We start from the raw sequence: 27,005 nt of genomic DNA on the forward strand, positions 1-27,005 counted from the left end.
AGGCACAGCACCTTCCCTGTATGGGGAGGAAATCAAGGCATTGTAGCAGACAGACGTTACAGAACATGAAGTCATCGGAAATGAGGGAGATGGTGCAGTAGCTGGGGAGGGAGGCTTGTGGAGACTCTAGTGTGTTTGAAGGCAAAGACAAATGAGCAGGGGGTGGCTGAGTGTGGGGGAGAGGGATGGAGGAGGTCAGGAGCTGGGAGGGCTGGTGCAGGAATAACAGGTTGCAGGAAAGCCAGGAAGGATTTAGTTAGCGTGACACCAATAGTTCCAGCTTCTTTTAAGAGGCAGAAAATCCCAAAAACTGGGGCAGTCAGGGATATGTGCCTGTTCACAGACCGAGGCTTGGTGCCAGACTAGGCCTGTGGCTAATGGACAGCTCTGACATCTCTGTGACTCAGTGAGTGGGGAGCTATGGAGGTAATTTCCCGAAGGTAACTGATGGCGCCAAGAGATCCATTTGAGAATTAGGGCCCAACTGGGCATTGAGTTCCCCTGGCAATCACTGTGGTTAGGGGCACTGCAGGGTGGGTAAGGCAGCACAGAATGGAGTCTGCTTTGGGGAGAGCAGGCTGGTTGTGCCAGGAAGCAGGGGAGGGAGTGGGTAACTCAGGATTTTCTGGCTGTGAGTTTCCTGGGTTTGAGAGGCGCTCTCATGGCCTTACATCCTTTTCACAGAGGTGTGTGTGGGGATGTCCCCAGTGGGTTTTCGGGTGTGTCACACTCACCACTGTGCAGCAGTGAAGGAGCAAGTCCTCAAAGCATTGTCTTGCCTAGAGGTTTCTCCCATCCTTTAACAAGTGGCCCTAATATTTCCCTGCAAACACTTGAGCTGCTCCTGTGTGATAAAACCCACTAGGCAAAGTGCAGTGATCTGAGTGGCTGCAGAAGATGGGGTGAACTGCACTCATGCCCTCCACTCCAGACCTCTGGTCAGCTTTGGAGTTTTGTCTCTCTCCCATTTCTCAACTATTGGAAGTCCTTTTATATGGCTATGGTAACAACAGTTTCTGTCCCAAGAGTCCTCTGCACTAATCAGCTACCATGTCACCTTACCTGACTCTCGGCACTCACTGCACATGTGTCTTTGTCTTCCAAATGAAGCCCCTCAGTCATTCCTCCATCCAGAGAGACAGCTTCCAGAAAGTTAGACGGGACAAGGCCTCTCTGTCTGTTTAACTCCCCCTGCAAGGTCAGAGAAGCGGTTCTTAGTACGCCACTAAGAAAGACTGACTTGAGAAATGAAGCAGACAACCCCATTGCACAGGGCTGGGCAGACTGCAGCCTGTGGCTAAACCCAGCTAAGGTCATCAGGAAATGTGGCCTGCCTTGCTCCCACAGGCAGTGCGGCTTAGAGGACAGAACCTGGGTTCTGTTCCTGGCTCTGGCCTGCTGGGTGACCTTATGCAAGTCATGTCCCCTCCCTGTGCCTCAGTTTCCCCATTTCTACATCAGGGATAATGGTCCTGCTCTCCATTGTAAAGCACTTCGAGAGCTAAACTCTGGGGCTGGGACTGTCTCTTTGTACTGTGTTTGTAGAGTGCTAGCACAATGGGGTCCTGGGCAACAAGCGGGGCTCCTGGAAATACAAAGGGTGAGGATGACCAAAAGCACTATGTAGGGGCTAGGGATTCCGGTCATTAGTATTGTGCTGGGGGCAGTGTGGGCAGATCTGCCAACACCCATTCCGCTCTCACTACAAGAACAGGTCAGTGTGAGGAGCAGAGTAAAGGGACAAACAGTTGAGCCTGATGGATAGATAGACACTGATCACCACACAACTACGGAGCACACTGACCTGACTTCAGCGAAACAAAGGGAAATGATTTGCCTGTTCTGGTGACTTTCTTAATCCTTTTGATTCTATTTGGCATTGTGGCTTTAACTAAAGCTTCTCTGAATTGTTACAGGTGCAAAGATACTTTATCCAACAGGATCCCAGGAATATAGAGCCATAGTAAATGGAGTGCAGAACTAAACGTGAAAACAGAATCTTGTAGGCAAGACAGGGATCTTGGCTCAACACCTTGTAACATAAATATCCAATTCCTTGCAAACACCCTGGAAGATTCCTGGGCACCTGTAATAGCCCTGGGAGAGAATTAAATTAAATGTGTCTTTTATGAAGGGACTTTCTTTTCTCACCAGCCAGAGAGTTTGCATTTAGTAGAAAATGTCTGAGACAAACTGTTGCTACAGTGAAACTTTGACAACATCAGGAGTGTCTGGTAATTCCCAAGTTCCTGTGTAAATGATACCATAGGCAAGTACACTGTTGTCACTCAGGTTTCAGAGTAGCAGCCGTGTTAGTCTGTATTCGCAAAAAGAAAAGGAGGACTTGTGGCACCTTAGAGACGAACAAACTTACTCCGTATGCTTAACTGAAATGAATGGGTTTGGTTTTGTACCAAGAACGGACTGGTAACACCCAGAGCTGCCTGCACCACCCGAATAGCTGAGCTGCTCCATGTCTGGTGGGGTGCTGGTTTGAGCAGTACATCGTGGGCAGTCACAGAGCAATCCCCCCCACACGGCCTGCTCAGCTTTCTTGACTGCAGGAGCCATCTCTCCCACAGAGAGGGAGCTTAGCTTCTAGGGCACATTCAGTTCTCAGGCTCCGAGTTCAGACCACCCCTTTATGCCATTAGTGCAAAGGAGTTGCTTTGGGATGTCCCCTACCTGGGAACCAGACTGAAAGAACCAATTCATTTCACATAAGCCACTACAGAGCCTGTGGACATCACCAGCTTTCAGTCACTGCCAACCTAACTGGATCTGAACCAGGCCCCTGGGTCCCTCCTAAGCCCTCCAGGCTCCCAGCAAACGTATCACTTGTGACTAAACTAGGTCATGGCACGTATAAAGAAAACAAGGAACGGACAGAGAAATAGAAATGGCCGTAACGAAATGGCAATTCTTTAATGACAACTCAGCCTGCCGCAGACGCCACGTAGCTCGCTGAGCACTGGTCATGTGCACAATGTGCAGCGTACACAGATTCCAGCTTGGCAACAGCTGTATTAGGGTTATGCCAAGAAAGGGACGAGGAGAATGAAAGGAGGGGAGGGGCCCCCCTCTTCCGGGGGCTGGACAGAGAGAGAGAATGGCCTAAAGGTAAAATGCAGAAAAAATACCCCAGCTGGAATGTGTCGAATTGGGATTGTCTATGTAAGAAACCAAAGGCTGGAATTCATTGTGTTTAGGACAGTCCCTAATGACAACCCTCCATTTTGTTTCCCAGTCTCTCCTATTTTGACAGTTGATTGGGAGTAGACCTTCAAGCTGCATGTCTCTCAGACCCTCTAGACCCAGTACTTACGTAATAGAATCCATCATCATCCATGGACCCAAACACTGTGATAACATCTCCAGCAGTAAATGTCAGCTCAGCCTAAAAGGAAGCACAGTAAGGATGTTGTTAGGAGAGCCCAGCTCTGGAAATGAAATGGTTAGACACAAACAATGCTCTTGTGACCTGCCTTTCACAAGCTTCTGCATCCCCTTTCCTATTTTCATTTCCATTTTAGAAATTATCTGGGAGGTAAAATATTCCGAGGCCTTGGGATCTGTGTCCTGACTCCCAAGGCCATTGTGACAGGCTTGTGAGAGTCAGACTCCCAGTGAGGGAAGCAGGCTCTGTCTGGATGTGAAGATAAAAGGAAACACCAGAAACAGGTCACCCTTCTGCCCAGAGATGTCTGAGCGCAAGGAACTGTCATGAACGGAGCATTTGGCAGGGCCAAATTCTGTCTTGGATACATATGCAAAGCTCCCACTGACTTCAACAAAATGGCCCCTAACTCCTGTTGGCAAAGACCCAAATAGGAATGACTACGCCAGTATCTACAGACAACATGAACATCGGCTCATATATAAACAATGATGCAGCCTCTGTGTGTTTGGGCCCAATGCCTGGGAATGCTCGAGCAAAAGTGTTGGCTACCAATAACTATGTTTTACAGGGCCTGATTCCACACTGCAGCTGCAGTCAAAATTGAACTAAATAGACCGAACTTGGGTCTCACACTCCAATCAGAGTAGGGGAAGTCTGCACAGTCAAGCACCAAGCCTCATTTTGTGGATAAAGGGAAGACTTCTGTCTCCAAGGCTATTATTCCCAGACTTTCACAAGCACTCAGAAAGAGGATGATGCAAGGTCAGGCCAAAGGGATACAGCATAAGAAGGCAAACCAGAGGGAGAGAGAGAAAGAGAAGTAAGCCTCAAGCAGGAAGTGACTGGTGCTGGTTACCTCCACATCCACATTTGGAGAGCTCTCCCTAGGGTTGTAGTCAAAAGCAGCCACCATGGTCCTAGGTGTGATCAGGTCAGCCCTGAGGTCCTGCCAGCTGGACCCTGAGGGACAGAAACAAAACAGACATCCGTGAGACTGAAAATCCAGGATGAAACCCCAAATCAGAACAGTTTCTCTGCTATCTCTGGGGCAGATGCAAGCATTAGGTCTCAATGGGTATCTTAAATGGGGGAAGGACATTTGTAGGGTCCAGCTGGGTGACTGGAAAGGCAACTCAGCTGAACCTGGTGAGAAGGTGCCTCCTTTTCTCTCACCTCCCCAACTTCCTCATATATCCGGGATTCCCTCACCAGCTCTCTCTGTCTGTCTCCTGACCTGTCTGTATCTCTCTGCCCCACTGTCCGGCTGGTGCTTCCAGGAATCATCCAGGCCACTTGCAGCCAGACTGGGGAGTTGGGGAACCGCAAAGCCATTTGGCTGGTGCGCGGCTACTGCTCTACTAATGGCAGAGCACTGGGGAAGGCAGGAGTCAATGTGATGTGGTTGCATGGTAAGGGGATGTGGAGGTGGTGAAGGTCCTGCAGAGCCTGCTGGGGAATACATTGGTCCCCCAGCCACCTCCTTCTATGATCAAAGGATTGCTGCCTTCCTTAGCTTATACAGCAAATGTGGGGCCCAGTTAGCATTTGCCAGACATGCTGCCACGTAGAGCCACTCAGGCTGCAATGTGTAAAAAGGGACGAGAGCTAACTGTGACCAATCCTGCACCTCATCTCCAAAGGGACCTTCCAAACAGGGACCAACTGCCCCAGTTATCATGACAGTGCACAGCTAATGGCTGAGGCAGTCCTGTGAAAGGACCTCCCGGTTGGATCTGACACCTTTCTCACCCTTCTGGGATGACATGTTCCAGGGCTAGTCTCTACTCAGAGGCATTTCTTTTTGCTGAAAGTTTGAGCCAAAGCTGTTCAGCCCCTTCTGGGAAGAGAGACAGTAGCAAGGCCCAGCCCAAACTTAGAGACCCCAGGAACAGCGTTCCTGGTTTGAGGCAGAGAGTTGAAATGCATCCCCCTTGGCAGGCTGGAAAAGGACCTTCCAGAGTCCCACTGAAATCCCATTTGGATTGGGCCACGTCAGCAGAGTTTGAAAATCACAGCTGCGGCTGTGCCTGCCATTTGTAACAACAAGACGCCACCCTGCATCATGCCCGGCTCTAGTCTAGCTCTAGCGCAGGGCACACAGCACCAGCTGCGAATTGCTCACTGACGTGCAATGGAGCAGTAACGGAGAGGCGCAGTCAGGGGCCAGAGAGGACGCAGCTTGCTCCAGAGTGTGCCTCCCTGGCAGAGCTGCAAGCTCTGCATAAGCCTGTCAGTGTGTGAAATCCAGGAGGTGCAAACTGTCCAGTCTCTAGCTGTTGGCTGCTGTACTGTCCCCAGATCCTCATGGGTCTAAGTGTTTAACACTGGCCGGGGCTGTGGAAAGGGAGAGAGGCAGTGGGTGTGGGGAGAGCAGTGTCCTAGGGAGGGGCAGCAGCTCATTCAGGAAAGTGCACATGGAATGCAAGAGGGCTCTGGGTGCATTTCCTAGCCCCTTAGCAAGTGCTCAACCTCCCTCCATCACACTCTCTTGGCAGAGGGATTTTAAAATGAACTTCAGATTTTTTGCAAAGCACCTACGATGACTTGTACCTAAACACTAAGACAAAAGCTAAATGAAATATTGCTAATGGCCAGATAAGGGGAAGAGATAGCTCAGTGGTTTGATCATTGGCCTGCTAAACCCAGGGCTGTCAGTTCAATCCCTGAGGGGGCCATTTAGGGATCTGGGACAAAAATTGGGGATTGGTCCTGCTTTGAGCAGGGAGTTGGACTAGATGACTTCCTGAGGTCCCTTCCAACCCTCATATTCTGTGATTCTAAGATGGCCTCAAAAAAGCATACAACGCCAGAGAGAACTCAAATGACTCCTGTCTAGCAGAAATAACAATCAAACAGCTAAAATCCTACACAGAATATTTCATCTTGTGGTATATATCACCCAGCTCAGGCTTTGCAGACCATGGGTGAAGTCAATGGTTGTGTTGCCATAGACTTCCAGTGGGACCAGGAATTCACTCCACAAGAGATGGAAGCCCTTTACCAAGAATACCAAAATAAGACTTCACCTCTGGGGCCAGACAACAAGAGCATTCCCACTAAGGATTATTGTTGCAATCAAGTAGAGAGGGTGATTTGGTTCAGGGGTTAGTCTGGTCCTAAGCCCCCTAGGGCTCTGTGGATAAATGAATACCTTGCATTACATCTGGAAGTGCATTGGAAGCTAGTGCAGACCTTGATGGCTGGTGTTACATTCTCACATTTGCTTGTCCTGCTAAACAAACAGATGACCACATTCTGCATTAGCAGAAGCTTCCAAGTGGTCATCTAGAGCAAATCAAAGTAAAGTATATTTCAGCACTCCAGCCTGGAGTAGAAGGAGAGAGCCTGAAGCATGGGCCTGGTCCAAGGCCTGAGGCCTGAACCAAAGTCAGCCAAAGTTATGCTCTGAGCTACAGTCAGGCCCTGTCGAACGCAGATGCTCCCCTGCAAGCCAGTCACTGGCACACAAACTCGGCACCAGGACTGCTAGTATGGATAAAACACGCTGAACATGTAAACGCACTCCCGCAGGCCAGCTCTAGAACACTCTAACTCAGCACACGACACAAGTGATGAATACTGATGTTTTGTCTAAAACATTAGAGTAAAAGTAAAAGACAGGTGGTGAATAGGGATGTTTTGTCTGAAACATCAGGAGGAAAGTACAAGGGGAGGTAACAAACATGTCATGAAACACATAAGGTGATATGTAAGTTGTTTATCCAAGTCTACAAATGTTGGGATACCTCGCTTTAACCCTTCGTCTGGCCTAGGGGGCAGTGGAAAGTCCCACCACTGACTGAGCTGGTCCATTGTCACGGGCATACAGGTGTTAAGTGTACCTGTAACCATTGAGCCGGAGCATTAGCACCGTGCTTCATCTGCAATAAACCTGACCGAGTGCCTTTGCTACGAGACGGGTCTGTGGTTATTGGGCAGTTCATTTGGAGCCTGCTGTACGGGCTAACTGGCCAGTGCTGGTACACCAGACAGAGAGAACACACATACAGAGCCAACAACTGACAATACTGGTGACCCTGACCACTGATCTGGTCAATAAGTGAGCTGTCCTCTGTAGGAATTGTGATCTAACAGCGCAGGAAACTATGAGTTAGGGAACAATGGCACTGAGAGAGGCATATATGACAGTGGGTTCACAAAAGGAGAGACTGCAGCCTATGGCCTAGCTGAACATGGCAAAGGGCACTGCAAGCACTTATTTTTACCTAAGTGCTTAGGACCAGCAATGGCTCCAATATGATCTCAATAGCTTGGCCCATAAAGGTCAATGATAAGCATACCTCCATCAGAAGAGGTAGCAGCCCCACCCTTCCTCCAGATGTTCCCCCATTCAGCAGCATTTCCCCTGCCTCATCTAAACTGAGCTCAGCACATCCAACTTTCATCAAAAACCTTAGCTTGGCCACTAACTGGGAAAGCAAGGAGCCTGCTGCTTCCAGTATGAAGAAAAGTAAATGGAAATCAGGGCAGGAGGGGTAAGGAGTTCAAGCAATCTGATTCTATTCCACCCTCTGCAGCAGACTTCCTGTGTGACCTTGGGCTTCTTCTCTGTGGGCACCTTGTAAAACCAGGGTCACATGGCCCAACCTCACAGGGTGTAGTGCTACCCGACATCACACTTGGTACCCATCCATCTCAAAGCACCTTGTAAAACCAGGGTCACACGGCCTGACCTCACAGGGTGTAGAGCCACCTGTCATAAATATAAAGGGAAGGGTAACCACCTTTCTGTATACAGTGCTATAAAATCCCTCCTGGTCAGAGGCAAAGTCCTTTTACCTGTAAAGGGTTAAGAAGCTCAAGTAACCTGGCTGGCAACTGGCCCAAATGACCAATGAGGGGACAAGATACTTTCAAATCTGGAGTGGGGGAAAAGGCTTTTGTCTGTCTGTGTGATACCTTTGCCGGGAACAGATTAAGGATGCAAGCCCTCCAACTCCTGTAAAGTTAGTAAGTAATCTAGCTAGAAAATGTATTAGGTTTTCTTTGTTTTGGCTTGTGAAATTGACTGTGCTGGAGGAAATGTGTATTCCTGTTTTTGTGTCTTTTTGTAACTTCAGGTTTTGCCTAGAGGGATTCTCTATGTTTTGAATCTGACTGCCTGTAAGATTACCTTCCATTCTGATCTTACAGAGTTGTTCTTTTATCTTTTTTTGTTCTTCTAATAAAGTTCTGTTTTTTAAGAATCTGATTGGGTTTTTTGGGTCTTAAAAATCCAAGCTGGTTTGTGCTCATCTTGTTTATTCTCAAGCATCCCCAGGAAAGGGGGTGTAAGGGCTTGGGGGGATATTTTGGGGAAATAGGAACTCCAAGTGGTCCTTTCCCTATTCTTTGTCTAAATCACTTTGTGGTGGCAGCATACTGTTCAAAGACAAGGCAAAATTTGTGCCTTGGGAAAGTTTTTAACCAAAGCTGGTAAAAATAAGCTGAGGGGGGGTTTTCATGCAGGTCCCCACATCTGTACCCCAGAGTTCAGAGTGGAGAGGGAACCCTGACACCACACGACATCACACGTGGTGCCCATCTGTCTCAAAGCACCTTGTAAAACCAGGGTCACACCGCCCGACCTCACAGGGTGTAGAGCCACCCAACATCACATGTGGTGTCCATCCATCTCAAAGCACCTTGTAAAACTAGGGTCACACCGCCCGACCTCACAGGGTGTAGAGCCACCAGCCATCACACGTGGTGCCCATCCGTCTCAAAACATTTTCAAGGATGGGTAAGTATCATCGTCACCATTGTGCCTCTGGTTCCCCATCTGTACAGAGGGAGGATGAGACTTACTAAGGCCTCCCAGCAGGTCTGTGGAAAGTTCAGGAATGGAACCTCATTCTGCTGACTCCTGGTCCCATGCTCAATCCCCTAGATCACTGCTTGTTTGAAGCAGACCAGAATCTTACCCTCTAAATGGAAACCACTAACAGGCCTCAATAATAGACTCTATCTCCTCATGCTAATTTTCACTAGCTGTTAGTACCAAGGATCCATCTCCATCCTGTGCTGCCCCAGCACAGCCAAAACCGCCTCCAGGAAAGCGAGATCAAATGCTGCAGGTCCACCCACTCCTGCCCCAGCATGAGTCTCTGGAACCAGAGAGATGGTCATAGACCTAAGAAATCAGCCCAAGGAGTCATTGGAACTTCCCCCACAGCAAGAAGCCCTTCACTTCTTCTAGCTGTGGCACTGTAAGCCTATGGGGCAGGAACTTTTTGCACAGGGTCTATCACAAGGGGGTCCTGATCTCTGACTGGGGCACCTTGGCACTATGGTAATACAAATAAATCATCATCAGATGAGTCAGATATCCTACTACTACTCAGGACAGCTCCACCAGCCACCCAAAACAAGCCCACAGTCCCCCAACTACTTCCAGATTCCCACTGTGTGTCCAAAGGTCCAACAGCCACCATCCAAATAGGAGTGAGATCCTACACACACTGCAACCCCTCTGGTGTCACAACACGCTTTCCAAATGGCACAGGCTAACCATCTCTCCTGCTGTAGGAGTGATTTCTCAAACCTTACCCCTTTGTCCTCATTCCTGTCACCATGCGCACCTCCATGACAAATAGCCCAAGCCTGACTCTTCTGTAGTGAACCGTTCTGAGAGCAGCCTGCCATTCTCCAAGCTCATCTCACCCACCATCCATGTCCCCAATATCAACCGCATGGCACACACTACCCACTGCATAAACAGCCTGTTCCTTCTTGCCATAGCTTAGCTAGGATCTGGGTAAGACTGAACACTCCGAAACCACAAACTGGTAGCAGGACTCTTCTTACTAGGGTCACGCTGACAAGGTTCCACATAGGGAAGGGAGAGACACTTGCTCACAAGGGCTCTTATGAGGAAGTGATGTGGCTGCTCCCTGAGATGTGTTGCTGAAAAGCATCTATCTACTTTTATGGGCCCTTTCCCTGTAGTATCCGAGCATGGAAGGAGTAATTCTCACCTGGATGAGGCTTGTAGTTTTCCTGTTTTTCCAGCTCCGCTATGGAAGAAAAGGTTTAATGAGTCTGTATTCAGCTTTCAACACTGACAAAAACAGACACCTGACAAACAACAAGACGTTCCTCATAAAGAGTGCAGATTAAGCCAAGGCCCAACAGACACACACCACAAGCAGATCGTACATCCTATTCATGCAGCTCAAAGTCTAGGACAGTAACAGTGACACTGGAACATCATTGGAGGCAGAGGACAAGCTCCAGAAACATAAAGGGCTAATTGTCCTTGAGAACATTTAACACCCAGGCCAGGGTCCCAGCATGGAGTGATTACAAATGGTGCCAAACGGGAAGGAAAGGGTGCTCTGTCCACATGCTGCCAGTCTGACCATTTGGAGATCCTGAAAGCAGATAGTCAAAACTCAACTCAGTTTGCAACGCAAATGCCAAAATCAAATGCAAGCAGCAGGCGTGACAGACCTTTCTTGGCACGTCTGGGTTTCGGAGGAGGGACGGTGAGGCGGTGTGGAGGTCGAGCAAATGTACCATTTCCTTAATAAAATCCAAGAAAAAAAGCAAAAATAGACAAGAGAACAGTAAGACAGCGAATGAAAATGAAAAGCTTCTTGGAGAGTGAGCAAGCAGCACAGCAGCATGAAGAAACTTCCACTGGGAAGCAGAGTGTGATTTATATACTAAAGCGAGACCACACAGGGACTCTCATACTGTACAACCCACACACAGAGACAAGTTTTTATATATGCCCATCAAGAATGCAACGGAGCATGTCCTGCCTGTCCAACCCTCCCTGCCTGTGACTGCACATTACCTTTCAGGAATATTAGAGTAACAGTAAAACCAAACCCTAACATATTACAACCCAAAAGAAGCAAATTTAAGGTTGCACTTCTCAAACAAGCCACCCAACCCACATTAACCCTGCCCTTGTAGGAACACAGTTCCCCTCTTCCCCACTCTGCCGGAAGGTGAATGAATGAATGGGAGACTGGGAGAGAGCAGGGGATTTCAGGGGCTGGCAGGGGAGGAGATCGGGGTCCTTCCTTCCCTCCCTCTCTTGATGACCTCCTGAGCTCTGCAGGGGTGAAGATCCCCAGTGAGCCTGGGGAGGAGGCAGTTCACCTTCCAGGCCCTCATGTGAGGCTCTCAAGGGCAAATTCTCTTTTCTGCTGACAAGGTTTCCTAGTGATGGGGTGATGCTCTGAGCTTGATCTCTGCAGAGAAGAGGGACAGAGATGTTTTTGGTAAGTGCAAGCATCAGGCTCCTGCAGTCCCTATGCTCTGAATCAATGATCCACAGTGATTCAAATTTAAGAACTAGTAACTTCTGAAAATACATGTCAGCCTTTGTCATTGGACACTGGATCTCAGCCTGGGGAGATGGGGAAATACACTTCCTCTCTCTTCTTGTCTCCACTATCAGCTACAAATTGGCAAAAGCACTGGACAGACTTTTAGAGTCTGGTGAACTGCTCTGTCACTCGGGTGTAAAATTGGGAGCCCCTTGTGCACATCACTCCACATTTGGTAGGAAAGTTCTATCCCAGCTTCCAGCGTTGCCGTCCACCCATGGCACTCGTGAGGGTGGCCACAAGAACCACCTTGGCAGGTGCAGTTGGTGTGTAGCTGCAGTGCAGTGCAGTGCAGTGCATGACAGCCATGCTGAGCTTCCTGAATGTCAGGAAAGAAACACATTGTCCACATGCAGAAACCGAGTAGGTGTGGGAGGGAGGTACAGTACCTATGCTTTCCACCGATGTGGCAGCAGGAATGTAACCTTGCTTTAACATCTCCTTCCTCACTTCCTCACTCTCCACCTGAACTTCAGACACCATGTTACAAGGGATGTACCCTGCCCTTCCTGCACATTCACCTCTGTAAAACCCATCAGCGTCTTTGTCGCCACACACCTAGAAGAGGAGAAACAGCATCTGCATCAGTTCACATTAGAGCGCATGAGCCACGTAATGAAAGCAGGGATGCTCTGCAGGCAAAGCAGTTTAAGGAAGGTAATGACGGCCTGTTCAACTGAATTCTGCATCCAAATCTCCCAGCCATCTGTGCTCAGGACGTGGCAGGTTAGCAGCAACATGGAAGAGAAGACCTCATGTAGCACTGTTCTTACCTTCAGAATCTGCCCCTCCTTAAATGGGAGCTCTTCTTCAGCTGCATCAGGGTTAGGAGACATAGAAATGGGGTCATAGTCAAAAAGGGCCACAAATATCCTTAGTGAGTTGTCTTTAACGACAGCCTCTGAAGCTGTGCCTGCAAGCAAGGGAAAAGATGTTAGCACCACGTTCCAGGGAGGTCACATCACCAAATCTACATGTTTTCAGGATAGAAGTTACTGGCTTCTCTTTCAACATTTCAAAACAGATCGGTCTCTCTCCATCCCTCTGTCGGTCTCTCTCTCCCGGTACTATGCTCCCTTTCAGATGGAAAATAGTCTCAAGAAATGCTGACAAGCTCACCTGAACTGGAGATGGAAGATTTCAAGATTCGGCTTCTTCTCAAGGTCTTGTTCACTTTTTGGGTTGGAGTCTGCCAAGCTGGTGAGCCAAGTAACTCCTGTAACCTCAGATCTTCATTACCAGAAACCTGCAACAGAAACCACTGGAGAGTTACTAATGACCGTGCTTTGAACTCTGAATTAGCATGGACCCAGCTCCACCCCTCACCAGCGACATTAAGCACACCAAAAAAAGCAATGCATTCAAATGCAATATTCCTCTTTTGGGACACTCCAGAGATGAGAATTATGTGGTACTCTGGAAAACTGAAGCAAGTCAACATGGACAGGTGCTTTTCTTGGAGACCAGTAACAACTCCATTGTGGTTGTGAGGAGGGGTGGGAGGACACATCAAGGAAAAGACGAAAAGATCAGGGATCATCATTAATTTACTAGGAATTTTCACTAAGGTCCCAAGATCTTTGAACTTGGACAGCATCTTGTCCTAGGGAGGAGGACCCAGTTGAGAAAAGGAATACTGCATCCAGGATTCTTAGCAGCAGAGCAATGATTCTTCTCTGACTTTCCACAGTACAAGCATAAGCAGAGAATACAAGAAAAGCCTCAGAGCAGCACAGAGCTACAAGCTCTACAAACTCTCCCAGTCATACCCCTGGAGAGTCCGTTTCTGTACAACACTAGACAAAGCAGCACACAGGCAGGCTGGGGGCAAGGGCAGGGGAGGAAACTATTGTCACTACAAGCTGCTTCAAAACCAGAAGAGGAAAAGACACCCAGACCCTTGTGTGCAATGCAGCACTGTGTATCCCCTTCCAAGGGCGCTCCGGCATCCTCCTCCAGCCAGCTGGACTACCCTCTCGTTCCCAGCCTTGCTCCTCTGAGCTGCCTTCACTCCTTAGTGCCTCCTTCTCTGGGCAAGGTAACTGTGGGTAGTGGCTTGGAGACCCAGCCCACACCATTCCTTTCTCTTCCCCAAACTCCTGCTTCTTCAGCGGGGTTTTCCCATCAGACTGGGCAGACTCAGACTGACTGGAGCAATCACTCCACCCTTCACAGCCAGTCTGGGACCCCTCCACGCTGCCATCTGACCATTCCCTACTCCCGGGGCTGGAAGGGAAGGTCAGATCCTGATCTTCCTCTGAGTCATACTCAATATTGATCTCGAGGTTCCTCGTGTTGAAGCAGTGGGTTGTCAATGCAGCAGGCTCTGCTAGGTCTGAAGGCATTAACTTTCTGTGGGATTTTCTAAAGGTGCCTGGTCTTGCATGACCACAGGTTTCTGACCCACCCTTGCCACTAGCACTGCTTATGACATTCAGCTTCTCCTTGAGGCTGTGGGCTCTGTACAGGCTACCTCCTGTCAGGCTGCAGGTGTTCAGCAGGCGACTACAATGCTCTTTGACATCGCTCCGTTTCTTCCTGCTAACCTCAGGCAGATCATGGGCCCTTTCTTGAGAATTACCCCCTTTCTTTCTGCCCCACTGGGGGCTTGTGCCTGCAGTGGGCTTTATTCTACTCTCCTGGTAACCCCAATTACAGCTACCCCTCTTCTGAGTCCAGCTCAGCTCCAGATAGACAGGATTCTCCTTGTCAGAGTCTTCTCTGGTCTTCTGAAGGATAAGAGCCTCTTGGGGAGCCTGCACGGGAAGATTTTGGAAGGTGTCATTACCATCTGTGTTTGGAAATGCCTGAGGGGCACTTATGGGAAGGGGCGTCCCCTTCCTTTCTGTATGGTATGGACGTCTCTCCAGAAAGCAGTCTGGGGATTCTCTCTTCTCCACATGAACACACTTTTCTTCCTCCTCCTCTTCCTCTGTTACTTCGGGAATGCTAAATAACTTCTTGCTGCAGTTCTGCTGATGTGGGAGCTCCAGAAGCCTCTCCAGAATTTCCTCATCGCTATCGGTGTCACAAGGGTCCAGCTGCAGCCCAGCCCCCAAAACGAGGCATAAAGGGGATAAGCAGAGAGAGAAAGAGGAAATAAACATTAACAAAGAAAGAAAGCTACAGACGCCCCCGCACAGTGTTTGAAACAGGGCAATCCAATGTCAGGACTAGGACAGCACAATATGACAGAGAGTGATTGCAGTCTGCAGAGATGCAAGGGTAGGAAGCAACGGAGGAGATGGTTCTTCGGGCTAAAGAAAACAATTAGATGACCTACTGATGCAATGAGACAGCAAGAAAGGCCACTGGGTGGGACGGCCCTCCCCTGCCAAATCTGCACAGATGTGTAGTTGTGGCCGAGTGGTTAAGGTGATGGACTAGAAATCCATTGGGGTAAGGGGATGCAGGCAGCGGTTTGAGCATTGGCCTGCTAAACCCAAGGTTGTGAGTTTAATCCTTGAGGGGGCCATTTAGGGATCTGGGGCAAAAATTGGGGCTTGATCTTGCTTTGAGCAGGGGGTTGGACTAGATGACTTCCTGAGGTCCCTTCCAACTCTGATATTCTGTGATTCTGTGTCTGTGTTTGCAGCACCTTCAAGTGCACCCTTTGGATGCCACAGAGGCACTCAGAGCTACAGGAGGAAACTGGCTGGGCTGGGGTCAGGCACGCTTTCTCCAGGGCCGTCCTGTGTACACAGGGATCAGCAATTCACTCCATCCATAGGGACAGATCAGACTCTCCCTGTATGCTGGCCCCTGCTGGAGGGCACAAGGCCCTGTCTCCTCCACACCACCTTTTCTGCATCCTTCTCCCTGCAGAGGAGCAGAAGTAAGGTATCCCTGTGCTACCAGAGCAAAGGAGTGAAGGGGCTGCTACTGTGAGAAGCCCTTTGCCTCTGCAACTCACAATGGTCCCAGAGCAGCTGATTTGTAAATGCAGCCTGCCTGCAAACCCAGGTGAACACAAAACACTCCCTTAGCCAGACAAGGCAATTACTTTCCTTACATTAAACTGAAATGGATACACTTGATCCTACAGAGCTGTGTTCCATTCAGACATGCATTCAAAGACATTCACATTAAAGTGGTTATGCAAATGGTTGGTGAAACGTTGCACTGCTTGTAATAAAGCTGGTTTTTAACCACTGAAGCTAAGGGTGGGTTACGTCTTGCCTTTTACTATTTTATTGTAAGCAGAGTCAGGTTGAGCTCTACCCTGACATCTGGTGGCGAGTTGTGGAAAAGGACTTCAAGGGCTGATCTCATTAGTATGAGCATACCCACCCTGCCTAGCATGATGGGGCTGCTTGCCAAAATGGTCACTTGGGCTGCTGTGGTATGCCCAGTCCCTTTGTTATTGGGGCAGGAGTAAAAAAGTGTTGTTATCCTGGTTATGTGAATCAAGGACAGTAGAACTATACCTGGCATTTTATGACGGAGGGACCTGCCCTCAACTAAATAGCACTCGCTAGGCAAGGGACATGGGTTCTAGAACCTAGTGAGTTGAGAGAAGGAGGTTATAGATATGTGTACTTGAGGTGGGTGCCTTCTGAGGGCCTAGAACATCAATTTCACTCTATCCTCTTTCCACTGTGTAATATCAGAGCTAATTTTGATCCTATTAGGAGTCTGGTTACAGGCTGCTGAACTGAATTCACTTTGGGCTAATATTGCACTAGTACTAAGGCTCCCTGCTATGAGCTGAAATCACTGAGTGCTGTTAAGCAGGAGGGGCCCTGAAGATATATTGGTGAGTGGCTAGTGGGATGTCTACTGGAGATGAGTGGCTTGCAAGACAGCTGGCTGAGCTCATGGTGAAGGCTGCAGCAGACCCCTGCAGAAAGGCAGGGAAGTTGGCCGTTGACAGGAGCAGTGGAGCATGTAAGGTGCCCCCATACCTCCCCCCTTTACGTACCAGGCTGGGAGGTAAACTCTGCAGATGAACTTTTGAACTCTGGGGCTGTGCTGGACTTTTGGGACTTTGGGTGACTTTTGGGTTGCTGGATTCAAGAACCAAAGGGAAGGGACACAGCCCAATCTGCTTGGGGGTGGGTCTTCTGGTTCATGGTTTGTGTTTATGAACCCTAGTTGTGGTGTTTCCCCAACATAATGATGCATTGTTTCCCTCCTTTATTAAAAGGGTTTTTTCTGCTACACCCAGACTCTGTGCTTGCGAGAGGGGAAGTATTGCCTCTCAGAGGCGCCCAGAGGGGTGGTATGTAATTGTCCCAGGTCACTAAGTGGGGGTTTGAGCCAATTTTGTATTGTGTTATTGAAACAGAACCCCTAGATACTGAACCCGGCCCTTGTTGCTGCCAACTTTGATGGGCAGAAGGCTTACCTTAGTAACAAAATAAAATGGTCACACTGGTACTAAGGGTTCATTTGCAAATAGTTTATAAAGGGCTACTCAATTATTAACATATTCTATAAGCATGATATAGATATGAGCAGTCTGTGGTATAGATAGTAATACATACCACAATAAAAGGTGTTTTAGATGGTTATAAGGAACCTATTGACCAGTTGGACGTCATAACAACTGATCAACCATTTATTAAAACATCTGGTAATCATGTGTTAGTCCTCTGTAACCTGTTTATAAATTTACTCATAAAGCATGACCACTAAGACTTGGTTTACTTACATATAAAATCAATCCTTAATTTAAAAATACACAGGTAACATGGGCTTTTAATAAAATAAAATGGGTTCTAAAAAGCCCCATTAAGACTGTATCTAAAGCAAATGTAAGTAGCTATTAGCTTCTATACTAGAGTGAAATCAACTAAAGGAAACTTTGGTCTAAATATCAGGGGAGAAAATCACAGCATATCAGGGTTGGAAGGGACCTCAGAAGGTCATCTAGTCCAATCCCCTGCTGAAAGCAGGACCAATCCCCAACTTTTGCCCCAGATCCCTAAATGGCCCCATCAAGGATTGAACTGACAACCCTGGGTTTAGCAGGCCAATGCTCAAACCACTGAGCCATCCCTCCCCTAATCCTGACTGCAAGATCTATAAGACTATGGTAAAATCTCTTAAGGGATGTGTTGGAAGCTCAACAACAAAATCCTTCAGAAATGCTTTAAAATAAATCCCAGGTAATATCAGAGAAATAGACTTGATGCTTAACATACAAACAGCACGGCTACTGCCTCCTTCACAGAGCCTAAAATACTCATTGCTGTGAAGAGGAAAATCCTCACATATACAAAGGTTCACCTTCCAACAGGAAATGCACCGTCACCCAACCCCAGAAGCTGGTTTTCTTTACATGGCTCCCAGTGGGCTGGTTCCATCATGGCTCAGGAGAAGTGGTTCCCTGTAGGACGTAGGGCTTGACCCTAGCTGGCAGTAATGGCTGTGTGTTAGGGGGAGTCCAGCAGCCACAAGCCACAGGTGGCTGATTAGCTAATAAGAGAGGAAGGGCCTGTGCTTCCTGCAGCATGCTCAATGCTACCCATGGCTGTGCAGCAGCCTAGGCTGTCTGTTGGCCATCTGCAAAAGGGCCTTGCTTTTTCCGCCACAGCATGTGGTTGCTGCCTCACTGCCCCTTGGCTGAGTCTCAGCTTCTCTCTGTTGATAGAGTAGCTCAAGCCTCCAGCCAGAGTAGAAACTCTCCCCCTCTGGCGTAAATAAAAATCCCCAAATAAACAAACCTAAAGTACCCAGTCCCTCCCCTTGGTGCAATACCTTCCCCATCCCATCTGCAAGGGTTCTCAGCAGGACCTTCACTCCTCAGCTCTTGGCATGTCCATACACTACCTCCAGGCAGCACCACAGATTCATAGAGCTGAAAGCCAGAAAGGACCACTGGATCATCTATGCTAACTTCCTGTACATCACAGGCCATTAACGTTCACCCAGTTACCTCTGTATTTTGCCCAGTAACTTGTGTTTGACTAAATCTTCCAGAAAGGCATCCTGCCTAGATCTGAAGACATTAAGAACCCACCTCTTCTCTTGAGAGTTTGTGCCAATGATTAATCACCCTCACGGCTAGAAATCTGTGCCTTATTTCTAATCTGAATTCGTCTGGTTTCAGCTTCCAGACATTGGTTTTTGTTCTGCCTTTCTCCACTGGATTAAAGAGCCCTTTCAAACCTGGGATTTTGTCTCCATGAAGGAATGGATACACTGTGACCCAGTCACCTCTCAGTCTTCTTTTGGATAAACTGAACAGATGGAGTTCTTTGCGTCTCTCGCTGTAAGGCATTTTTGCCAGCCCTCAAATAATTTTTGTGGTTCTTTTCCACACCTCCCCAATTTCTCAACATTCTTTCTAAAAGGTGGACACCAGGACTGGTAGACACTATTCCAGTACTGGTCTCAGCAGTGCCATATACAGAGGTAAAATACTCCCCTGTTCTTGCGCCCTATTTCCCTGTTTATACATCTGTGGGTCCCATCAGCCCCTTTTCCCACAGAATCGCACTGGGAGCTCATGATAAGTTACTTCTCCACTATGACCACTAAATCCTTTTCAGAGTCACTGCTTTCCAGGATACAATCCCCCATCTGTAGAGTGTCCTGCATTCCTTCTTCCTACAAGTATGGCCTTGCATTTGGCTGTATTAAAATGCATTTTGTTTGAAAGGACCCAGTTTCCCAAGCAATCCTGATCACTCTGTATGACTGTCCTGTCCTAATCGTTATTAATCACTGCACCAATCTTTGTATCATCTGCAAATTTTATCAGCAGTGACTTATATTTACTTCCAGATCATTGAGGAAAATGCTGAACAGCATCAGGTCTAGTATTCGCAAAAAGAAAAGGAGTACTTGTGGCACCTTAGAGACGAACAAATTTATTTGAGCATAAGCTTTCGTGAGCTACAGCTCACTTCATCGGATGGATCCAACTAGAAATACGTCCATTTGATAATGATTCCCCATTGAAACCTACTTTTTGAGATTTGTCACTTAGCCAGTTCTTAGTCCCTTTAACATGTGTTCTGTTGACACTGTATAATGCTAAATTTTTAATCAGAATAGTGCTGAATTTTAATCAGAACTAAGTCGAACACCTTACAAAAGTCTAAGTATATTAAATCTATACCGTTACCTTTATCAACCAAACTTGTATTCTCATCAAAGATTAAAATCAGGTTTGTTTGCATGATAATAATTTTATTCCTATCCTGAATCCTTTTTTTATTGAGTTCTGTATTAGCTTTGCCATTGTTTTGCCCGAGATTTATGGCAGGTTAACGAGCCTATAGTTCCCACATTCTGCTTTGACTATTTGCACTCTGCCAGTCTTCTGGAATTTCCCCAGTATTCCAAGATTTATTTAAAATTAACATTAGCAGGTAAAAGATCTCCTCAGCCAACTCTTTTAGGACTCTTGAGTGCAAGTTCTCTGGGCTTGCTGATTTAAAAATGTTTATACAGAGTAGATGTTGTTTAACATTTTCATTAGTTACTAAGGGACTGGAAAGTACTTCATCACCATCATGTGATACAATCACATCATCCTGCTTCTTTTCCAAACCAGAACAAAAAATGTATTTAACTTCAGCTTTTTCTACATTATTATTATTAACTATTTGCCATTTCCATCTCATAGTGGACCTATATCATTGCTAGGATTTCTTTTGTTACCAATATATTTTAAAAACACCTTTTTATTGTCAGCCCTGTCAACAATGGATATTTCCCTGATGTCTTTAGATTCCCTTATCAATTTTCTACTCTTCATAACTTCTAATTTATATTGATTGCTATCTCTTGCCCCTTTATTTCTATTTGTTATATGTTTCTCTTTTTTTATTTCTAATTGCTGACTTCACTTTTCCACTGAACCAGGATGTGCTTTTAGCCAAAGTTGTCATCTTTCATGATTATGGAATCATGGCTTTTTGGCCATCAAATAAACTCTTCATTCATATTTTTCTGTCTAAATTTTTCCTCTAAATCAATTTCACTCATAATTTCCCTCAGCTTTGGGAAAATAACTCTTCTGAAGCACCAGGTGTGTGGCTGGGACTGTCCTCTGTTTAAATATTTAATGTAATTAGTTCATGATCAGTGGTTCCTAGGAAACCACCAACTTTCAGTCCAGTGATTAATTTATCTTTATCTGACATAATGCACTCCAAAACAGAATTTGTAAATCTAGAGGCCAAATGATTTTTTATCTCAATCAGTTGGGGGCAAAGTAGAAATCAGTTAAGTGGCAAATAATCAGAAGTAAATCAAAGTTACTTGTTTTAGCAGGAAGAAGTTACTCACCTTGTGCAATAACAATGGTTCTTTGAGATATGTGTCCCTATGGGTGCTCCACTGTAAGTGTGTCTGTGCCCCGCACTGCTGATCGGAGAATTTCAATAGCAGCGTGTCCCGCCCGCACAGCTCCCCATATGCCACAAGGTTAGTCAGTGTGTGCGGGCATTCAGTTCCTTCTCTACCACAGAGTCAACCACTGAAACTCCGAAGTAGAGGGGAGGAGGATGGGTTGTGGAGCACCCACAGGGACACACATCTCAAAGAACCATTGTTACTGCACAAGGTGAGTAACTTCTTCTTCTTTGAGTAGTGTCCCTATGGGTGCTCCACTGTAGGTGATTCCTGAGCAGTACCCACCAATGGAGGCTGGGACTTCAGAGTCAAGTCTGATCTGGACGACAATACTGTCGCACCAAATTTGGCATCTGAAGCCGAATCCCCCAGGATGGCATGGTGCTCTGCAAAGGTATGCGCAGATGTCCAGGTAACTGTTCTGCAGATTTCTGATATATGGATACCCTTGGAGAAGGCAATGGGTGAGGAGAGCAACCTCATGGAATGCGTGCATACTGAAGGTGGGGGTGCTAAATTACACAATTGGTAACAGAGTTTAATACACTCAGAGACCCACTTTGAGAGCTTCTGAGCTGAGATTGCTGTACCTTTTGACCTATCTGCAATGGAGAGGAAGAGTCTTGGAGATTTTCTAAAAGTCATTGTCCTGTCCAAATAGAAGGCCAAGGCTCTTCTCACGTCAAGTGTATGTATGATGGTGTCCATGTTATCCTTATGAGGTTTGGGATGAAATTCATAGATTCATAGATATTAAGGTCAGAAGGGACCATTATGATAATCTAGTCTGACCTTCTGCACAATGCAGGCCACAGAATCTCACCCACCCACTCCTGCGATAAACCTCTTACCTATGTCTGAGTTATTGAAGTCCTCAAATCATGGTTTAAAGACTTCAAGGAGCCCGTGCCCCATGCTACAGAGGAAGGCGAAAAACCTCCAGGGCCTCTTCCAATCTGCCCTGGAGGAAAATTCCTTCCCGACCCCAAATATGGCGATCAGCTGAATCCTGTTAGCATATGGGCAAGATTCACTAGCCACATACCCAGGAAAGAATTCTCTGTAGTAACTCAGATCCCACCCCATCTAACATCCCATCACAGGCCATTGGGCCTATTTACCATGAATAATTAAAGATCAATTAATTGACAAAATGATTATCCCATCATACCATCTCCTCCATAAACTTATCAAGTTTAATCTTAAAGCCAGATAGGTCTTTTGCCCCCACTGCTTCCCTTGGAAGGCTATTCCAAAACTTCACTCCTCTGATGGTTAGAAACCTTTGTCTAATTTCAGTCTAAACTTCCTGATGACCAGTTTATATCTATTTGTTCTTATGTTCACATTGGTACTGAGTTTAAACAATTCCTCTCCCTCTCCGGTATTTATCCCTCTGATATATTTATAGAGAGCAATCATATCTCCCCTCAGCCTTCTTTTGGTTAGGCTAAACAAGCCAAGCTTCTTGAGTCTCCTTTCATAAGACAGGTTTTGCATTCCTCGGATCATCCTAGTAGCCCTTCTCTGTACCTGTTCCAGTTTGAATTCATCCTTCTTAAACATGGGAGACCAGAACTGCACACAGTATTCCAGGTAAGGTCTCACCAGTGCCTTGTATAAGGGTACTAAAACCTCCTTATCTCTACTGGAAATACCTCGCCTAATGCATCCCAAGACCGCATTAGCTTTTTTCACGGACATATCACATTGGTGACTCATAGTCATCCTGTGATCAACCAATACTCCAAGGTCCTTCTCCTCCTCCATTACTTCTAATTGATGCATCCCCAGCTTATAACATAAACACCACCCTATACCGGAAACCTACTGACCGCTATTCCCACCTACATGCCTCCAGCTTTCACCCAGACCACACCACACGATCCATTGTCTACAGCCAAGCTCTACAATACAATCGCATTGGCTCCAACCCCTCAGACAGAGACAAATGCCTACAAGATCTCTATCAAGCATTCTTACAACTACAATACCCACCTGCTGAAGTGAAGAAACAGATTGACAGAGCCAGAAGAGTACCCAGAAGTCACCTACTACAGGACAGGCCCAACAAAGAAAATAACAGAATACCACTAGCCGTCACCTTCAACCCCCAACTAAAACCTCTCCAACGCATCATCAAGGATCTACAACCTATCCTGAAGGACGACCCATCACTCTCACAAATCTTGGGAGACAGGCCAGTCCTTGCCTACAGACAGCTCCCCAACCTGAAGCAAATACTCACCAGCAACCACACAACAGAACCACTAACCCAGGAACCTATCCTTGCAACAAAACCCATTGCCAACTGTGCCCACATATCTATTCAGGGGACACCATCATAGGGCCTAATCACATCAGCCACACTATAAGAGGTTTGTTCACCTACACAGCTACCAATGGGATATATGCCATCATGTGCCAGCAATGCCCCTCTGCCATGTGCATTGGTCAAACGGGACAGTCTCTACGTAAAAGAATAAATGGACACAAATCAGATGTCAAGAATAATAACATTCATAAACCAGTCGGAGAACACTTCAATCTCTCTGGTCACTCGATTTCTGACCTAAAAGTGGCTATTCTTCAACAAAAAGACTTCAGAAACAGACTCCAACGAGAGACTGCTGAATTGGAATTAATTTGCAAATTGGATACAGTTAACTTAGGCTTGAATAGAGACTGGGAGTGGTTGAGTCATTACGCAAAGTAAAACTATTTCCTCTTGTTTATCCCCCCCCCACCCCCGTTCCTCAGACGTTCTTGTTAACTGCTGGAAATGGCCCACCTTGATTATCACTACAAAGGGTTTTCTCCCCCGTCCCATATACTCTCCTGCTGGTAATAGCTCATCTTAAGTGACAGGTTTCAGAGTAACAGCGGTGTTAGTCTGTATTCGCAAAAAGAAAAGGAGTACTTGTGGCACCTTAGAGACTAACCAATTTATTTGAGCATAAGCTTTCGTGAGCTACAGCTCACTTCATCGGATGCATACTGTCCACAGTATGCATCCGATGAAGTGAGCTGGTTAGTCTCTAAGGTGCCACAAGTACTCCTTTTCTTTTTGCGAATACAGACTAACATGGCTGCTACTCTGAAACCAGCTTATAACTAAACTTCTTGTTATTAATCCCTAAATGCATGACCTTACACTTCTCACTATTAAATTTCATTGGGGATTGGTCCTGCTTTGAGCAGGGGGTTGGACTAGATGACCTCCTGAGGTCCCTTCCAACCCTGATATTCTATGATTCTATGATTCTATGATTCATCCTATTACTATTACTCCAGTTTACAAGGTCATCCAGATCTTCCTGTATGATAACCCGGTCTCTCTCTAAATTGGCAATACCTCCCAGCTTTGTATCATCCGCAAACTTTATTAGCACACTCCCACTTTTTGTGCTGAGGTCAGTAATAAAAAGATTAAATAAGATTGGTTCCAAAACCGATCCCTGAGGAACTCCACTGGTAACCTCCCTCCAGCCTGACAGTTCACCTTTCAGTATGACCTGCTGTAGTCTCCCTTTTAACCAATTCCTTATCCACCTTTCAATTTTCATATTGATCCCCATCTTTTCCAATTTAACTAATAATTCCCCATGTGGCACAGTATCAAATGCCTTACGAAATCTAGGTAAATTAGATCCACTGCATTTCCTTTGTCTAAAAAATCTGTTACTTTCTCAAAGAAGGAGATCAGGTTGGTTTGGCACAATCTACCTTTTGTAAAACCATATTGTATTTTGTCCCATTTACCATTGACCTCAATGTCCTTAACTACTTTCTCCTTCAAAATTTTTTCCAAGACCTTGCATACTACAGATGTCAAACTAACAGGCCTGTAGTTACCTGGATCAGGTTTTTTCGCTTTCTTAAAAATAGGAACTATGTTAGCAATTCTCCAGTCATACGGTACAACCCCTGAGTTTACAGATTCATTAAAAATTCTTGCTAATGGGCTTGCAATTTCATGTGCCAGTTCCTTTAATATTCTTGAATGAAGATTATCTGGGCCCCCCCGATTTAGTCCCATTAAGCTGTTTGAGTTTCGCTTCTACCTTAAATATGGTAATATCTACCTCCATATCCTCATTCCCATTTGTCATGCTACCATTATCCCTAAGATCCTCATTAGCCTTATTAAAGACTGAGGCAAAGTATTTGTTTAGATCTTGGGCCATGCCTAGATTATCGTTAACCTCCACTCCAGCCTCAGTGTTTAGCGGTCTCACTTCTTCTTTCTTTTTTTTTTCTTCTTATTTATATGGCTATAGAACCTTTTACTATTGGTTTTAACTCCCTTTGCAAGGTCCAACTCTACTTGACTTTTAGCCTGTCTCACTTTATCCCTACTTGTTCTGTCCTCAATAAGGCAGCTTTCCTTGCTGATCCCTCCCATCTTCCACTCCCTGTATGCTTTCTGCTTTTTCTTAATCACTTCTCTGAGATGCTTGCTGATCAAGCTTGGGCTACAACTCCTGCCGATGAAGTTTTTTCCCTTTCTTGGGATGCAGGCTTCCAATAGCTTCTGCAGCTTTGACTTAAAGTAATCCCAGGCCTCCTCTGCCTTTAGATCCATAAGTTCTTCAGTCCAATCCACTTCCCTAACTAATTTCCTTAATTTTTGGAAGTCAGCCCTTTTGAAATCAAAAACCCTAGTTGCAGATTTATTTTTGTTTGTCCTTCCTTTCAGTTTGAACTGAATTAGCTCATGATCACTTGAACCAAGGTTGTCCCCTACAACCATTTCATCTATGAGGTCCTCACTGCTCACCAAAACCAAATCTAAAATGCATCCCCTCTAGTCGGTTCAGCAACTACTTGATGAAGGACTCCATCAGCTATCGCATCTGGGAAAATCTGAGCCCTATTATTATTACTAGCACTCGTCCTCCAGTCTATTAGTATTTACTTCATTAAAAACATTGAAGAGGGCTCTATCCATATCCAAATTAGATCCCGGCGGTCTATAGCACACCCCAAGCACTATCCCGGGGGGAGGGGGCTCTAATAGTTTTCTTCCCCAATATGATTTTTGCCCAGACGGACTCTGTTTTATCCATTCCATCGCTTCTTATTTCTTTACATTCTACCTCATCACTGATAGACAATGCTACTCCACCACCTTTACCTTTATTTCGGTCTTTCTTAAACAGCACATGCCCTTCAATACCCATACTCCAGCCATGACGACTATTCCACCCTGTTTCTGTTCTCCCTAGAATATCTGGTTTCACTTCCTGCACCAGTAACTCTAGTTCCTCCATTTTGTTACCCAGGCTCCTCGCACTGGTGTACAAACATCTTAATTTTTGCTGTTTGGCCTCGCTCACATTCTGTACCCGATTAGGCACGGTCATTCTACAGCCAGTATGACCTATTAGACTGGTATCTACACTGCCCTTCCTCCTTATGTCCATTCTCCTACCTACAGCTGTATCCTTTCTTACTTTGTTTTCTTCCCTCTCAATGCATCTCCCAACCATCTCCCCCAAATTCCTACTTTAAAGCTCTCTTAATCAGTTGTGCCAGCCTCCATCCTAGAATTCTATTTCCTTCCCTACTCAGATGAAGTCCATCCTGAGACAACTGTCCTCTGTCCATGAACGCCTCCCAGTGGCCATACATCCCAACGCCCACCTTATACCACCACTGCCTAAGCCATCTATTGATAGTCATAATCTTGTCACACCTTTGTTGCCCTTCTCTAGGAACAGGCAGAATCCCACTAAAGATCGCTTGAGCCTCGATTTCCTTAAGCGTCTTCCCCAGCCTAGCATAGTCTCCCTTGATACGTTCCAGCGAGAATCTACCAGTATCATTTGTTCCCACATGAAGGATAATTAGGGGATTCTTTCCCGCTCCCTTTAGGATCCTTTTCAACCTCAGGTTTACATCCCGTATTGTTGGAGACCCCAGGGTATGGCCACTAGTTAAGTCGAGGGGAT

General features: G+C 46.4%; 1 protein-coding gene across 15 annotated transcripts in view; it reads right to left on the minus strand.

Annotated features, from left to right (window-relative positions):
- The window catches only part of TSPOAP1 (TSPO associated protein 1), a 233,618-nt gene that overhangs the window by 14,529 nt on the left and 192,084 nt on the right, over positions 1–27,005 (minus strand). For 10 of the 15 annotated variants that reach the window (XR_012155490.1, XM_073316129.1, XM_073316128.1 and 7 more), the window contains 9 exons: positions 13,641–14,783; positions 12,862–12,988; positions 12,516–12,655; positions 12,132–12,300; positions 10,853–10,924; positions 10,378–10,416; positions 4,257–4,360; positions 3,326–3,397; positions 1,063–1,191 (listed from right to left, as the gene is read on the minus strand). Coding sequence is in view for 12 of the 15 variants with exons in the window: in XM_073316129.1 (XP_073172230.1) it covers positions 1,063–1,191; positions 3,326–3,397; positions 4,257–4,360; positions 10,378–10,416; positions 10,853–10,924; positions 12,132–12,300; positions 12,516–12,655; positions 12,862–12,988; positions 13,641–14,783 (1,995 nt within the window). In the remaining 3 variants the exon portion in view is untranslated. The other 5 variants (XM_073316140.1, XM_073316131.1, XR_012155491.1 and 2 more) reach the window with 5 other exon arrangements.

Source organism: Lepidochelys kempii, chromosome 17 (assembly GCF_965140265.1).
Source record: "Lepidochelys kempii isolate rLepKem1 chromosome 17, rLepKem1.hap2, whole genome shotgun sequence".
NCBI classification, from domain to species: Eukaryota; Metazoa; Chordata; order Testudines; family Cheloniidae; genus Lepidochelys; species Lepidochelys kempii.